The sequence below is a fragment of the Chiloscyllium plagiosum genome, chromosome 6 (assembly GCF_004010195.1).
Source record: "Chiloscyllium plagiosum isolate BGI_BamShark_2017 chromosome 6, ASM401019v2, whole genome shotgun sequence".
Lineage (NCBI taxonomy): Eukaryota > Metazoa > Chordata > Chondrichthyes > Orectolobiformes > Hemiscylliidae > Chiloscyllium > Chiloscyllium plagiosum.
This window is the reverse complement of record NC_057715.1, coordinates 114,243,761-114,260,873: the sequence shown is the minus strand read 5'-3', so window position 1 is coordinate 114,260,873 and position 17,113 is coordinate 114,243,761. Positions and strand designations below refer to the sequence as shown.

The window sequence follows — 17,113 nt, the reverse complement described above, 5'->3', positions numbered from 1 at the left end:
CATGCCACAACCCAAAGGACTAGCCACATTATCATACATCAAGAACATTTCTGAACTGACAGCCAGACTACTACGACCACTAGGGCTCATAACAGCACACAAACCAACAGCCACTCTCAGACAACAACTCACCAGGACAAAGGACCCGATACCCAGCATGAGCAAAACCAATGTAGTGTACAAAATCCCATGCAAGGACTGCACAAAACACTACATAGGACAAACAGGAAAACAGCTAACGATCCGTATCCATGAACACCAACTAGCCACGAAACGACACGACCAGCTATCCTTAGTAGCCACACACGCAGATGACAAGCAGCATGAATTTGACTGGGACAACACGACCATTATAGGGCAAGCCAGACAACAGCCAGGGAATTCCTAGAGGCATGGCACTCATCCACAAACTCCATCAACAAACACATCGACCTGAACCCAATATATTCGGCCACTATAGCGGACAGCTGGAACGGACAACTGGAAGCGGCAGAGACAGGCCGCTATAAATGCCGGAGGAAACATCACAGAAGCGCTTCACAGGAGGCTCCCAAGCACGGAGGATGTCACCTGGACAGGGGACGAAACATTTGCAAGACAAATTCCCAGCTCGGCGAACAGAACCACAACATGCTTTCATAAAAATTGAAGGCAATGGATTTCTATTTGACAAGGTGCCACTTGCTTGTTTTGTCTGCAAAAACAAACAACTAAATACTTGCCTCTAAATAAACTTGTTGGACTATCCACTCCAGTGCAACATCGGCTCCTCCAAATCAAGTAAATACTTGGTAGCCTTACTGCTGGAAAGTCTTTTTAAGGTGAGTCTAAAGGCCATATGGCTCTAAGAGTTTCAATCTGAGGCTCGTTGGTCATTGGAATTAGACTGTGGTTGCTTGGTCAATAAGTGTATTCTAGTTCAAGATCCACCAGGCTTTGTCGAGACAATTGGAATTGAGGGATGTAGAGTTAGTTATGAAAAGTAGACTTGATGTTGAAAATGATCTCTGTTCTTAAATGGCAAAGGTAGCTTGAGGGACTGGTCACTCTTATTTGTGAAGTTGCTTTTCGCATACTCAGTGTAATTGGGAGAATACTTTTGTGGGATTTTGCTAAGCCCAAAACTAGCCCCCAGATTAGCTTGCATGATGTGCTAAGTTTGAATAATTTATCAGCTGTGAAGTACTTTGAGCTGCCCTGATTGTAGTGGACCCCGACTTCCAATGGTGCATCTAGATTACCATAGTCCTGATCAAGCTGTTGCTTCTGTTCACCTTCCAATCTGTCTCTGGAATGTTGCTACATGACCTCTGACTCCCAGGATCAAAGGTTCTGTTGCTAGTACATGATCACTTAATCAAGTCTGATCCACCAAAGGAGCTTACAGTTTTTCACTTTGCCAATCCATTGATCTTACTGCTTGTTTATAATGTGAATGTATAAGCAGTGTTTGAATATTTCTGTGGCTTTTCCTGTTATCCCTAAATAGTGCCATTCTGGTAAATGTTTTTTCTTTTCTTTATTTATTTATTCATTCATTCATTCACAGTGTGAGGGAATTGCTGGCTAAGCAAAATGTATTGCCCATCCCTAATTACCCAGAGGGAAGTTAAATGTCAATCACTTTGCTGTGGGTCCAGAGCCACATGTAAGCCAGACCAGGTGAGGATGGCAGCTTCCTTCCTAAAGGATATCAGTGAACCAGATGGGTTTTTCAAACAGTTGGCATGGATTCATGGTCATTATAAACTTCTAATCCGAGATTTTGGTGGGATTTGAACTGGCATCACCAAAATATTATCTGCATCTCTGGATTAACAGTCCAGCGATAATACCACAAGGCCATCGCCTGCCCCATGTTGCCATAGACCTAGTGATGGTGATGCACTTCAGCCCCTGATGTGCTCACTGCCTGTGGAAAGCCTCAATTAAGTGTGCCCATGGGCGAAGAGCAGGAAGTGATTATCTGCAGCTAACTTTTTCACCGCCCCCTTGGTTTTGGCACTGTTGCCCTTCAAGGTATTGCCTGTTGCTGTGATTCAGATACCTCGCCCAGGTGACTGTTCTAGATAACAAGGTCCAGAGTAAGACTTTTGTCTGGTATATTAACACTGAGAAACACCACAGTGTGACACTACCCTCCTGTGCCACCTACACATTTCCTGGGAGTCATGATCAGGGGAACAAAGTCTTGATTCTTTTTATGTCCCCAAGTCTAGTTTTTGAGTAATTGAATATTAAATGAATTGAATTTTCTTGCTTTGATTTTTTTTGTGAAATAACCTGTTGGTCTAATTTTGGCTTTGGACACACATTCCTGTTGGTTGTGAAGTCTTTCAATAGCTCTTTATCATAATTATAGTGCTCATTTGATCTTATCATAGTCTTGTGAGATCTTTATCTACAAAATAAATCAAAAGTTATTTCCTCTGTGGAACTTTAATATAAAATGTTACGTGCTTGTGTAACATCTCCTAAGTATTTGCTTTTTAGTATACAATTGAGTAATTCCCCCTTGCTGTCTTTGGGATGTAGACTTGAGAGCTTCTTGCTTCTCTAATTAAAGTGTGACCCTATGCAACAACCATGTCGAGTTGGCCTTTCATTATTTCAGCAAAAGTAACTGGCTTCCTTAATTTGTTCAGTTGATACACCATTACTTGAAGCCAATTATGTGAATGACTTTAATATTTCTTTTAATTTCAACTTGGAAAATAATTCCACCCTGTCAGAAATGACAAATTGCATTTCTATGCATGAAATACTGAGGAAATTACATGTACATAAATAGTGAGTGACTGCATTTAACCTGAAACTAGAATAGATGCAGAAAAATGCTGATTTTAATTCCTGAGGCATTATAGTTACCAATTTTCATGTATAATTTAAAAAAAAAATTCTATATTCTTTACGCTGATCCTCGTCACTACCTTCAATATAATTCACTTTAAAAGGAAGCTATTGTAACATATGGACAGATGTAAGCTGTTCTTCTAAAACTTGCTTGGTTTTGCATATTTGTTATGAATGAAGCCTGAAAAGTTGATACTTTCTATTGCCCCCTCCTCCTAGAGAAAATATTCTCGAGTAAACGCCATTGCTTACAAGTGGAAGATTCGTCTCTCAATGAAGAAAAGAAAGGGTGCATTGCTAAAAGGTAAACATGTCGTGAAAAATTCAAGCTGATTTATTGCCATTTCATGTTTGTTTTGATTATCGTGTGTGATGAATGTTGTGTTGGTAACTTGCAGTGAGACGCTAACCACTGGCGATTGATCTTTGCTTAAACTACCTGTCTCATGATTTTAAAATGCTTGTGCAGTAATTCTACAATTAAAGCTCTAATTAATCCAATCCAAATACCCAGCATAGTTGAGAAACTATGAACCATTTATATTTCTTGGTGCTCTTGAGCTCCATATGCCAAGCTATTTCAAAATATGTAACCTTTGTTCAGAAGTACATTGTTATCTCATCTCATGCGAATAGACTCGTGAAGGTGCTTTCTAAATGAAGAATTTTCCTGGGCTGTGAAACCGATTAAGTGAATTGGATGAGTGAGGGGAACAAACTGAAAAATGTGAAATTTTGGCCATGATTCCATTTCTGATCTTTTGTTTTCTCTCCATGTAATTTCATATTGATCAGTGATTAGTTTGTAGTAATTACTTAAACCGACCATTTTCAAGTTCATTTTAGGAATGTATTTTCCATTTGTTATCTTCTGAAATCAGACTTTTTACTTCAGACATGTCTCTGCGCTCAGTTCAAATCTAAAACAGCCTCATCTTGTTTGTAAAATAAGTGTTGAGGATTTATTCTTGATGTGTGTGAAAGCGATTGCTGTGGTTGTGTGACTGAACTTTACTGAAATGGTGCCTAATTCCACTGATCTGGTTGCTGGGATGCATATAAATCATTGTTCCAGTCGGCAGTTTGTAATGTTCCCAAGATCTCATGCTGATTTTTGTGAATTGCAAATGTTCTCTTGTTTTTTTCCGTGGATACCATACAAACTGAAGTGGGGGATTTACCAAATTTCTTTTTAAACTATAGAGCAGACATTTCTGCCTATTCTTTGTTCATCGCCTTCCTATTTCCGTTGAAAGATTGGATGTTACAGGTGTGGCCTTTTGAGATAGCAGTCGAGTGCTTCAAGTGTTTCTTGTCTTGACCCCCTTCATGTTTTAATTGATTACTTTGTTCTCAAACCTCTTGCTGTCTTCCCCATTTAGTTACTTGTTTGGTCCCTTGCTTTCTTCTTCTTCCTTCTGAAAGAACAATGGCATATACACACTGACAAGAATGTTTATCAACAGCACCAGACAAACCCTTAACCCTTCACTTTAACTTGTAATCAAAGACCTGTCTATTTTTACCACCCAGTCTATGTCGAGGAGTGAATTTGGCTTGTTTAACTGTCTTGTATCAACCAGATCAGATTACATTCACATTTACACTGCCAACCTCCCAACAGGATCCATATAAACAACAGAAGAAATTACTCCTTTATTCCTAGTTATCATTACTAGTCATAAAATAAAGCCATATTATCATGGTTGGCCACGCTTAAGCTTCAATAATGAGTAAATAAATAATGAGTCAGAAGGTAAATTGACAAAAGTTACAAAGGATTAAACTCCTAAAATAACTAAAAAGGAATCTGCATGGGATAGTTGCTCTGTGGAATACGTCCACAATTTTGTTAGTAATTTCATAATTTTATAAAGTGGCCTTCTCCTTTTATAGCTGGAGTGAAGAAATGGTAGTTTTATCTTCTGACGGCAAGGTAGGAACATAGCTGAAAATGTGTTGCTGGAAAGTGCAGCAGGTCAGGCAGCATCCAGGGAACAGGAGAATCGACGTTTCGGGCGTAAGCCCTTCAGGAAGGGCTTATGTCCGAAACGTCGATTCTCCTGTTCCCTGGATGCTGCCTGACATGCTGCGCTGTTCCAGCAACACATTTTCAGCTCTGATCTCCAGCATCTGCAGACCTCACTTTCTCCTCAAAGGTAGGAACATATACAAACATGTTAAGTAGGTGCAGGAGTGGGCTTATTCCACCCTTCAGTAAGATCGTGATCATTTTTCTCCCCATTTGGCCTACCCTGATTAACCTTTCACCACCTTGCCTATTCCAGGATCTATCTACTTCTGCCTTAACAATATTCAAGAACTCTACTCTTCACCATTTTTTGACAAAGTTAAAAATCACAACACCAGGCTATTGTCCAACGGGTTTATTTGGAAGCACTAGCTTTCAAAGCACTACTCCTTCGTCAGGTAGTTGTGGAGTATAGGATCATAAGACACAGAATTTAAAGCAAAAGGTTTTCAGTGTCCTGGAGCTGTAATGATATATTGAACAAATTTAGATTAAGTCTTTCATCTTTTAGAATGGGCTATGCTAGTTTCAGTTCTTTAATTATGTAAATCCCATAACTCCTTTTAAGTTACTTTCTTAAGATAGTTTTAGCTTTTCTTGCAATAAGTGCCATCTCAGCTTAGACAATGCTTTCAAGCTGTAAGGTTAAAGTCTTTACATTGGGGAGACTGGACGCATGCACACACTTTGAAATGCGCATATACTCACATGCACATACACACTGAGTCTCCTACATGTGTACACACACCAGTTTAAAAGATGAATTTGTATTTGCAGAAATAAATTTCATTTTGCTCAAAAACTGCATAAATCCATGTACAAGTCTTCAAGTCCCACTTTAGAAAGACAAGCAGACCAATCAACATTGGATCACAGACTTAAACCTCACACCTTGAAAGCATTGTCTGAGCTGAGATGGCACTTATTGCTAGAAAAGCTAAAGCTATCTTGAGAATGTAATTTAAAAGGAGTTCTGGGATTTACATATTGAAGAACTAAAACTAGCATACCCCATTGTAAAAGACGAAAGACTTAAATTTAGATTAATGTATCATTATAGCTCCATGACATTAACACTTTTGCTATAAATCCTGTGCCTTATGATCCTCACAACCACATGATGAAGGAGCAGTCTTCAAAGGCTAGTGCTTCCAAATAGTCCTGTTGGACTATAATCTGGTGTTGTGATTTTTAACTTTGTCCACACTAGTCCAACGCCATCACCTCCCAACCATTATTTTTTTGAGGAATACTTCCAAAAACCTATGGTTTTCTTGGGGTGGGAAAACTCCTTAACTCTGGCATAAATGGATGAACCCTTATTTTGAAACAGTGGCATAGTAACCGAGTAAATGTTGTTCAAGTCTCAGAAGGCTGTTCTGGATAGTGTACTGTTAATTGAATTATTTGAAGTTAAGTACCATGAAGGGTGTAAGTTGGATGGTTATTTGAGACGTAGCAAGAGAGCCTTTGTGACAGGAAGAGAATGGGGTCAGGATTCAGGAGATAGAATCCTGTAATTTTTCACTGTCAATAATAATACACTCCCGTTAGTCTTTGGAATAATAATCCTTCAACTGGCTGTTGGAAAACAACATGCCTCTGGGGCAATACATAATTCTGGTTTATATTTCACTTTCTTTGAACTCTGGGGAAACATGTTTCCCAAAGTGGTATACTTGGCAATAGCTGTTTTTGGCTGGTGGAGATGTATCCTCTTTATATCTGTATTCTCTCTGGAAGAAGCATTTAATTTTGCAGCAACCTTTCCATGTTGTGTTGCAGCTGTGATGGAAGGAATGTGCTGGTAATCTCCAATATTGGGTTGGGATATCTGGTCAGCATGGACGGGTTAGACCAAAGGGTCTGTTTCCATGCTGTACATCTCTCTGACACTATTTCACCAATTACAACATGAGAAAAAGTGTTAAGTGAATCACAAAATGGCTAATTGTTTCTCTTGGTACTGCTATTCCGAATAAGAGACATTAATCAGGCTGCTTCAATGCATTTTTAAAAATCTGTTTATTATCACACCACTTCATTCTTAAAACAGGTCGCAAACATTGATTGGCATCTAACCTATAAATCCAGAATTAGAACTATATCCCTTGAACCCAAATACAGTTCAGTACAACATTGTTTTAAAACAAAACTCCACAGAGATGTCCTTCAGAAAAGGAAAACGCACCTTTGCGCCAAGGGTCCAAAAACGAAGGACGGAATGCAAAGACTTGTCAACTGCATTTCCTTCAATGAAAATGCATTGGGGACAACTGTAGACTGATAAGAGGATCTTCAGTCTACAAAGGAGCATGCAAGGTTCGGAGCAGAAATAGGCAATTCAGCTCCTGAAGCCTGCTCCTCCATTCATTACGACCATGGCTAGTCGATCATTGTGGCCTAGTCTTGACTTTGCTGCTTGCTCTCTGTACCCTTCAACAGATTTACTAATTAAAATTCTGTCCATCTCCTCAACTTTACTCAATATGACAGCATCTACTGCATTCTAGGGTCGTGTATTCTGTAGTCTTTCGATGCTTTGCGAGAAGTAATACCTCCTCGTGTGATTTAAATCTGCTATTCCTTATCCTAACATCATGCACATTTATTCTAGATTGCCCCACAAGGAAAAGCATGTACTTTGTCCATCCCTTTTATCATGTTATACTTCAATTAGATCTCCTCACATTATCCTGAACTCGAGTACAGGCCTAAACTGCTCAATCTCTCTTTGGAAGACAAGCCCCTCATCCCTGCAATCAATCTGGTGAACCTCCTCTGAACTGCCTCCAATGCAACTCGCCCTCACTAATGTCTTACACTGGGCTGCAACACTTCACTGCTTTTATACTCTCTATTCCTTTTGCTATAAATGCCAAAATTCGATTTGCCGCCTTTAGCTGCTGTATCTGTATATTAGTTTTCTGCAATGGGTGCAAGGGGACATCTAGATCTTGCTGCACTGAATCATTCTGAAGTTTCTCTCCATTTTAGATCATTGTCTTTCTATTCTTCTGACCAAAATGGATAACCTCTTGCTTGGCTACATTGAACTCCATCTGCCATATTTAGGCCCTAACCTATTCATACCCACTTAGAAATTTTTAATTCTTCATTGCAACTTGCTTTCCTACCTGTTGTAGTCTTGTCTGCAAACTACCTCCCATCCCTGCATCCAAGTCATGAATACCAGTTATAAACAGTTGGGGCCCAATGATCAAAGCTTGTGGCACCCATTAGTTTAGTTTTGCTGACCCAGAAAAAGACCCATTATCTCTGATTTGTCGTGGTTAGATCATCTGCTATCCAAACTAATATATTCCCCTAACTCCACATGATCATACCATGTGTTTACATTGAAAACCAGATTGATTCAATTGTTTGGTAAGTGGCTGCTGATAAGCTATTCACAACTAAGATAGTCAGAAATACAGATTTTAGGAAACTTCTAAATAGTTCCCAGGAATTTTACTGAGAAGTGAAAGGCTTGTCGTATCTGGTGTGGCTTCCTTACAACTCAAGTACTTGTACTTCCTTACAAGTACAAAAAGGGGTACTAGGCAACTATTAGCAGGAGGCCCCTGCTAATAATTGAGGCAATAATTATGATTTCCTATCTTTTTGAACAGTTTCTTTAAGTCATGACTTTCCTAGCATCCCACGTTAAACTGTTGACTTTGTTACTCGATAAAACACTGATCCTGAAAATCCCATCTGTTCAATATTTTGCAGTTTTTTCACTTAGTCCTTTACCTTTGGAAATGTTCAGTTTTATTTAAGATTGGGTGAGGAGAGTTAGAATGGTCCTCCTTTTGTCCAATTTGCTGTTTGAGTGCCGCAGCTTTTTTAAAAGAATGCATTTGTCAGCTTACTGAGTGGCTAATTGTTAAACAGACAGATTTCCTTCTGTTTGTTTAAAAAGAGAACAGTGTTTATTGTACTTTACCTCATCCAAGTCTAAATAATAGAAATGCTCCAAATTTGACATGGCTACATGCTTGGTTCACCCCCATGCATCTTACAGTGAAGGATAGATAAAATGAAGTCCGGAGTTAAATGTTTGTGCTTTGGACTAGCTTGCTGGTACTCGGGGTCAAAACGTGTGGTGCTGGAAAAGCACAACCAGTCAGGCATCTGAGGAGCAGGAATGTCAATGTTTCAAGCATAACATCATTCCTCCCTGATGGTCCTCGGGGATTGACATTGAGTTTAAAGACGTACATAGAATATTGATTCTCCTGCGAGTCAGGAGCCACTGGGTTGAGTTATTGTAAACTATCAAAATCAACGGGTAGGGTTAAAAATTTCTAAGTTGGATTCGGGGAATGGAGAGAGTTCCCATGCAAGATCTGTCTCTTTTCAGTGTTTCATATGCTTATGTTGGTACTATGCTTAACATAGTGCTAGCTCACTTGTTACCTGACCAGTTAACCCAAACATAATGGTTGTACATTGGATTCCAGTGTACCATATAAAGACAATGGTTACAAGAGCAGGTCAGAAACTGAGTGCTGCAGCAAGTAACTTACCTTCTGACTCCCCAAAACTGCCTACAAGGCAAAAGACAGATGTATAATGGCATATTCCTCATTTTCCTGGATGAGTGCAGCACCAACAACACTCAAAGAAGCTTGATACTATCCAGGTCAAAGCAACCATCTCCACAACCATTCATTCCTTCCACCTCTGACGCTTAGTACCAACAGTGTGTACCATCAGAAGATGCACCGCAGAAATTCACCAAAGATCCTTAAACATCACCTTCCAAACCCACAAGAACTTGCATAGAGAAGAAGGTCAGCAGATTCATAAAAACATGAGCTGTAAGTTTCCCTCCACGTTTCTCACCACCCTGACGTGAAAGTAGATCTCCATTCCTTTAATGTCACTGGGTCAAAATCATGGAACTCCCTCCCTCCCTGCAGCAGATGGATTGCACTGATTCAAGAAGGAATGTCTCGAGGGTAACACGAAATCAAAATTGGCCCAATTACTGACTCGTGCACACATACATATACACACATGCGCACATAAATATACACACTCAAGTGAATTTTAAAACAAGTCTTTCTGAATGCCTTGCTAATGGAGTAGAAGATGGTCCCCATTGATGCTCCATTAAGGCACTTTTGCTGGTGAGGCTTTGCGTTTGGACTGCCTCCATTTGAGGTTTCATAAGGTAATGATGCAAATATTTGGCCATCTTGGACTGTGATTTCAAGTCATTGGATTTTAGCATTAGTCTTATTTTAAACTCAATTAATGGCCTTGAGCCATAAATTCAATCGTTTTTAATAAAGCCTGGAATCATTATATAAACTAGACTATGTCATGACTTAGGGCACCAGAAACAAGCTGTTCTATTCCCAGACTTCACTCTCAATTGAAGATTTTTTTAAAAAGAAACATGCAAGAGCCCTGATAGCTGGTTTTAGACCTAGATTGATAGAATACACCAGACCAGGTTTCTGTACTTAACAAGATTGTTATGATGCAGGGTAAACCCCTGTGTTAACTTAAACCTGACACGCAGAAGCTTACCTCGCGCTGTAATTGTTAAATTTCGAGAGACCAAGAACCATCCCAGTGGTCACTAATTAAAGTAAAAATTAACAGTTTTATTCTTTAATTCCAAAAGAGAACATTAAACAACTGTTTAGAATTCCTTTCTCAAACCTGTCTTTTACCTCACACTCTACAAGACTGGCCCGATTAAAAGTCCCGTTTAAGGTTTACATAAAATGTTTCAAAACCAGCCAGCTGCCAAATCTACTTTGTATCTTCCTCTGCAGGTTTTCCTCTGTTGTCATTTCAGTATTCGCAAGTCTTTCATATGAACAGGTACCCTTCGGAGAGCTATTCATCTAGCAGTCTATACTTAGTGCTTGGCAGTTCTCTGTAGTTCTCCCCCAACTATTCAAAATGTCCGGTTTTATGCCCCAAAACATCGATCATTTCAAAAGGTTTTGATGTCATCAAAAACATTATATTTCAAATTTAATTTGATTTTGGTATCTTAGGGCATAATTTAAACTGGCCGAATTTGATTTTATTCCGTAGCAACACAATTCCAGCTATTTGTTTTGACCAAGTGTGATATTTTAACCTCGTTCAGGACACTTTGCTTTCAGTCAGTCCTTGCTAGCTTCCTCTCTCTCGAAGGTATAGAATATCTCTGCACCTTCATAACAACATAAATGACAATTAAAGTCAGTAAACACTGCAAATTAAAACTCAGCACTTCAACTCCCCTTTACATGCACCAATGGGGAAAGATGCATGAGCAGAAGTAAAACTAGAAAAATAGTTCCACAATCTTTGTTCATGAGATCCATTTGAATTGGTTTTGCTGATGTAAAGGTGTCTCCTCAACCTTGCTTTTGCTGAATGCTTCCTCTGGTTTGCAAGAGACATTCATAACTGTTCCACTTACAAAAGGTCTCTGTCTAGTGGAATATTAATTCTTAGAATGGTGGCTTTTTCTCAAAAGAAATTGGATTTGAAATTGTGGAATAAGGTTGGTAAGACGGAAAGAATGTAGCCCTATTAATAATCATAGAATCCCTACAATGTGGAAACAGACAATTTCAGTGCATAGAGTCCACACCGATTCTCCAAAGAGCATTCCACCCAGACCCACCCTATCCCTGCATTTCCCCTGGCTAATTCACCTAGTCTGCGCATTCCTGGACACTATGGGCAATTTACTATGGCAAATCTACCTAATGTGGACATCTTTGGACTGTGGGAGGCACCCGGAGGAAACCCACATAAACGTGGGAAGAATGTGTGTATTCTCCACACAGTCGCTCAAGGGTTGGAATTGAACCTGGGTCCCTGGCACTTTATGGCAGCAGTGCTAACTGCTGAGCCACCATGCCACATAAGTGTGAGGTAATGTATTTTGGAAGACAAAGGAATGCTCTGTGAATAACTGGCGTCTTGGGTTGCTTCTCCACAGATCCTCTAAGGCATCAGGAGCAGGTTAATAGGGTAATTAAGAAGGCACATGGGCTACTTGATTTCATCAATCGTAGCTTAGATTGAGAACAGGGAGCTTACGATGGAGCTGTTCAGAACTTTAGTGAGGCCACAGGCAGAGCACTATATCCAGTTCTGGTTGCTGCACTATAGGGAGGATGTATTACACGAGCAGCGTAGAAGAGATTCACCAGAATGCTGCCTGGGATCAAGTGACTTTACCCTGAAGAGAGAGACTCTATAGGCTCAGGTTCTTTTCTTTTGAGCAGAGAAGGCTGGGTGGGGTCCTGATTAAGGTATGTAAGATTCAGCAGTACTGACAAGGTGCATAGAAAGCAGCTGTTCGCTTCAATTGAAGGGTCATTACCAAAGGGACTTGTTTTTAGGTGAAAAAGTGGGGAGATTTTGGAGGGCTTTTGAGAATGTTTCTCACCCAAAGGATGTTTGGGCATCTGGAATGCATTGCCTGAGAGGGTAGTTGAACCCTTTTTAAAAAGTACATGGGTGACCATTTGAAACTACTTAATATCTAAGACAATGGTCCAAATGTGGGCACATGGGACTAAAGTAGATTTAGACTATCTTGTCGGTGCAGACTCAATGGGCCAAAGGGCCTCCACTGTCTGCTCATTCAGAGATTGTCATGGCAAAGTGACATGACAGACTGTGTGCCACTGACAAAGCTAAGAAAAGATAAATTGTATTAATCTGAAATCTTAATTTTAATAAACTGGAACCCAGTTTTATTTTCCAGATGAGTTAGTCTTATAACAGACCTTCCTCTGATTATGCACCTTGAAATATTTCTTGAGCAGTATATAGTTGGAAACTGGTTTAAATTCTGAGCATGTGCCTATCTGTCATCTAGCATTTCCTAAATGTTGAAAGCCTTGGAGTTTAGCTTTACTTTTTATGATAGTTGAAATGTATCTGAGTGTTTATCCTTAAAAGCATGGTGTGGGGGATTAGCCAAAATTGCATCCTGTGCTAACATCTGGAGACTGAAGATTCTATCCTTTTGAAGTTATAATTGTCACGGGTCCTTACTCAGTGCCATGTATTTTGGCAATATGTGGAGATTACATCAGACGCAATTGTCCATCTTGGTTTAAGGGTGTCAATTGCAAAGTGCTTATTTTGCTGAATTGAGTAGAGAGAGAGAAATACTCACTGAAGTGTGGATGATGTGTTTGTATGGTTTATGACAGCACCATATGCAAAGATAACTAAAGTGGTGAAATGTTTTCCTGCAGCTACAGTCCTTAACTGAACAACTTCGTGCAGGTAGTGTGGATTTTCATGACATTCAACTGATTTCTAAGCTTCATTTTCATGCTTAAGGTAGAGCTATTGTCTGTATAGCCTGGTTTTGAAATTAGCTCTGGAAGTTCTACTCTAAGCCTCTGAGACTGTCTTTAAGAGGATTCTGAAAACTTGCTACTTCAATCAATCATTTTGGTCCCCTGCCCTAATTTTTTAATCCTTTTAATAGGATGACCAGTTATCTCAGGGTGAGGTTTTGGGCAGTAGATCTGAAGTTTGGATTAGCGACCATGTTCTGACCTGAGCCTTGCTCCAATGGTCTGAGCAGCAGTAAGTGTGTGTAGATTTCTCCAGTCCCCCTCTGCCCTTGTCTCAGGATCTCGTTTCTGAAGCATTTTTTTCTGTTCATTTCCAACTGCCCTTAAAGTGGCATTGAGTTATTTTCTTGAACCTCAGCACTCCACCTAGTGTGTGCACCACAGTACATATAGAGTTCCAGGCCCTATCCTAGTGAAGGAATGATGATTTAGTCCAAAGTCAGGATGAGTTAGTGGTTTTTCCATGTATTTGCTGCCCTTGTCTTCCTTGATGAATTTGGAAGTCCTGTTGATGGAGGATTGGTGAATTTGTTTTGATTTATTGTGGTCATGTAAAGTGAAAAGCTTTATTTTGTGAGCTGTACAGGTAGATCATAACAAACAAGGACATGCTAATTGTCGGATGCTCAGGCAGTGAGGCATACAAGGTTACGACTCAACGGGAGGTGCACCAGAGCGATGTCAACATTAGTCTCAAATTAGAGAGATCCATTCAGCTGACTAATAGCAAAGAAGCTGTTCTTGAAGGTGTTGGTGCCTGGGTTCAAATTTGTGTATCATCTTCCTGATGGAAGAGGTTGGAGGAGACTCTTACTGGGGTGGGAGGGGTCTTCAGCAGCCTTTCCACTGCAACAAATAGTATAGATGGAGTCCATGGATGGGAGATTGGTTTCCATGGTGAGCTGTGCCCACAACTTCAAGTTGTTTCTTATGGTTCTGGGCCGAGCAATTGCTGTGCCAAGCCATTATGCACCTGGTTATGATACTTTGTATGATGCATCTGTAAAAGTTGGTGAGGGTCTTTATGGACATGCCAAATTTCTGTAGTTGTGTATGTGATATATATTGTAGATAATGCTCCCATTGTGCATCTGTTGTGAATTAAGAGTCAATCAGGTGCCCTTCTTTTGTCCTGGATTTTGAGCTTAATTAATCTTTTGAAGCTGTACTTGACCAAGAAGCTGAAGAGTATTTTTTTACACTCTGGATTTGGGTCTTGCAGCTGGTGGGTAGACTTTGAGTCAGGAAGTGGAGGAGGGTGAATATGCTGGTGGGCAGATTTGCTAGTGCTCCAAAATAGGGTTTAAAATTGATCAGCAGGCGGTGGGAACCTCAACGGCAGAGAGGCAAGTGCGAGGCTGGAAGGAGATATGGTAATAGCAAGCTGAAGAGACAGGTCAGGCTTGAACACGACAGGCAGCGAGGAATGTCTGTTGGATTAAATTCCATCTATTAAAATTCAAGAGAGCAAACAGGTAATGCTCATGAACTCATGGGACAGGGATATTCTAGCCATTATAGAAAAATGGCTCAGGAAGGGACAAGACTGGCAGCTTAATGTGCCTAAGTGGCCACAGTGCCGGTGCTTTAGGTGGGACGGAAGTGGAGGAAAGAAGGGAGGAGAGTGTTGCATTTTTGATGAAGAGGAGTATCACTGCAGTAGCTGGATGAAATAACTGAGGGATTATCCAGTGAGGCTTTGTGGGTGGAGCTAAGAAATAAGGGGATGGTGGTGTTATTGGGATTGTGCTATAGGCCCCCAAATAGTCAATGGGAATTAGAGGAACAAATATGCAAGGAAACAAATAGGACCAATAGGGCTATCATAGTAGGGGAGTTTAATTTTCCTCGTATAGACTAGGACTGCCATAGCGTTAATGGCTGAAATGGGGTGCAACTTAAGTGTGTTCACGAATATTTCCTCCAGCAGTATGTAGAGGGCCCTACTCTGGAAGGGTCAAAACCTGACCTAGTCTTGGGAAATAGGGCAGGTCAGTTGACAGTGGGGGAGCACTTTGGGGTCAGTGACCATAGTTCTATTAATTATAAAGTAGTTACAGAGAGAACAAAACTGGTCCACAGGTTCAAGTGCCAAATTGGGGCAAGGAGAATTTTGATGAGTTGGACAGGAGCTTGCAGGGGCTGATTGGAGTAGTTTGTTTGCCAGCAAACGGATCTCTGGCAAGTGGGAGGTATCTAAAAGTGTGATAGCAAGAGTTCCTGCTCTGTATGCTTCTGTTGAGGGTGAAGGACAAAGTTGGCAGGAGTAGGGAACTCTGGATGACACGATATTGAGGCTTTAACCAGAAACAAGGCGGCATGGCTCACGTACAGGCAGCTGGGATCAAGCGAACCCCTTGTATAAGGGACACAGGAGTTTACTGAAGAAGGAAATCAGAAGGGTGAAAAGGGGGCTTTGGCTCAGAAGATTAGGATTAATCTAAAGAGATCCTTAAGTATATTAAAGGAAAATTAACAACTGGGGAGAGAATAGGACCCCTCAAGGACCAAAGGGGGCATGTTTGTGTGGAACTGCAGCAGATGGGTGAGGTCCTCAATGAATACTTCTGTGTTTACTGTGGAGAAAAACATGAAGACTTGGGGAAGTTAGTGGTGGTGTCGTGGGGGACAGACCATATCATAGTAGAAGCGGTTTTGGACGTATTAGAAGGTACAAGGATTATAAATTTCATGTCCTGACCAGATATATCGAGGCTAGAGACGAAATTGCAGGGGCCCTGGTTGATATTTTTGCATCACTACTCGCCAGGGGTGGGGTCGAGGAAGACTGGAGGGTGGTGAATGTTGTGCTTTATTCAAGAAGGGCTGCAAAGAAAAACCTGGGAATAATAGACCAGTAAGTCTAGCATCTGTGGTAAGTAAGTTGCTTGAGAAGACTCTGGGCGATAAAGTATACATTACATTTAAAAAAACACGGTTTGATTAGGGGTAGTCAGCATGACTTTGTCTGAGAGAGATCATGCCTCGCAAATTTGTTAGAGTTCTTTGAAGTGACCAAGAAGGTTGATGAGGGCAGGCTGGTACAAGCCATCTATATGGATTTCAGTAAGGCCTTTGATAAGGTTCCACATGGTAGGCTGCGCAGGCAGGTCAGTTTGCAAGGAACCCAGGGAGATTGGCTTGATGGTAGCAAGCAGAGGGTAGTAGTGAAAGGATATGTGTTTGACCGGGGGCCAGTGACTAGTGGTGTGCCTCAGGAGTTTTGTGCTGGAACCGTTGCTGTTTGGGACTTCATTGATTTGCATGAGAATGTACAAGGTATGATTAGTAAGTTTCCAGATGACACTAAAATAGGCAGTATCTTGCACAGTGAGGAACATCATCAGAAATTGCAGCAAGACCTTGATCAGCTGGGGAACTGGGCTGAGAAATGGCAAATGGAGTTTAATATAGATAACTCGGGTCTTGCGTTTTGGAAAGTCCAATTAAGGTAGGAATTTCATGGTTAATGGTAGGGCCTCAAGGAGTATAGTGGAACAGAGGGTCATTGGAGTTCAGGTGCATGGTTGTCTGAAAGTGGAGTCACAGGTAGACAAGGCAGTGAAGAAGGCTTTTGACACACTGGCCTTCATTAGTCAGGGCATTGAGTATAGAAGTTGGGAAGTTATGTTGCAGTTGTACAGAACATTGGTAAGGCTGCACTTGGAGTATTGTGTTCAGTTTTGGTCACCTTGCTATAGGAAGGATGTTAGAAAATGAGAACTGCAGATGCTGGAAAGTAAGTTGATCAAGTATGCAGCTGGAAAAAGCACAGCAGGTCGAGCAGCATCAGAGGAGCAGGAGTGTCGAAGTTTCGGATCAGAATATTTGATCAGGACTGGGTGGGAGATGAGAACTAAAGAGGGAGGGAGTGGGGGTGGGG

At 40.8% G+C, this 17,113-nt stretch overlaps 1 protein-coding gene across 4 annotated transcripts in view; it reads left to right on the top strand.

Moving 5' to 3' along the window:
* The window catches only part of uvrag (UV radiation resistance associated gene), a 338,769-nt gene that overhangs the window by 150,096 nt on the left and 171,560 nt on the right, over positions 1-17,113 (top strand). For all 4 annotated transcript variants that reach the window (XM_043692472.1, XM_043692474.1, XM_043692475.1 and 1 more), the window contains one exon: positions 3,073-3,157. In XM_043692472.1, coding sequence (XP_043548407.1) covers positions 3,073-3,157 — 85 coding nt within the window. The remainder of the gene's footprint in view (positions 1-3,072; positions 3,158-17,113) is intronic.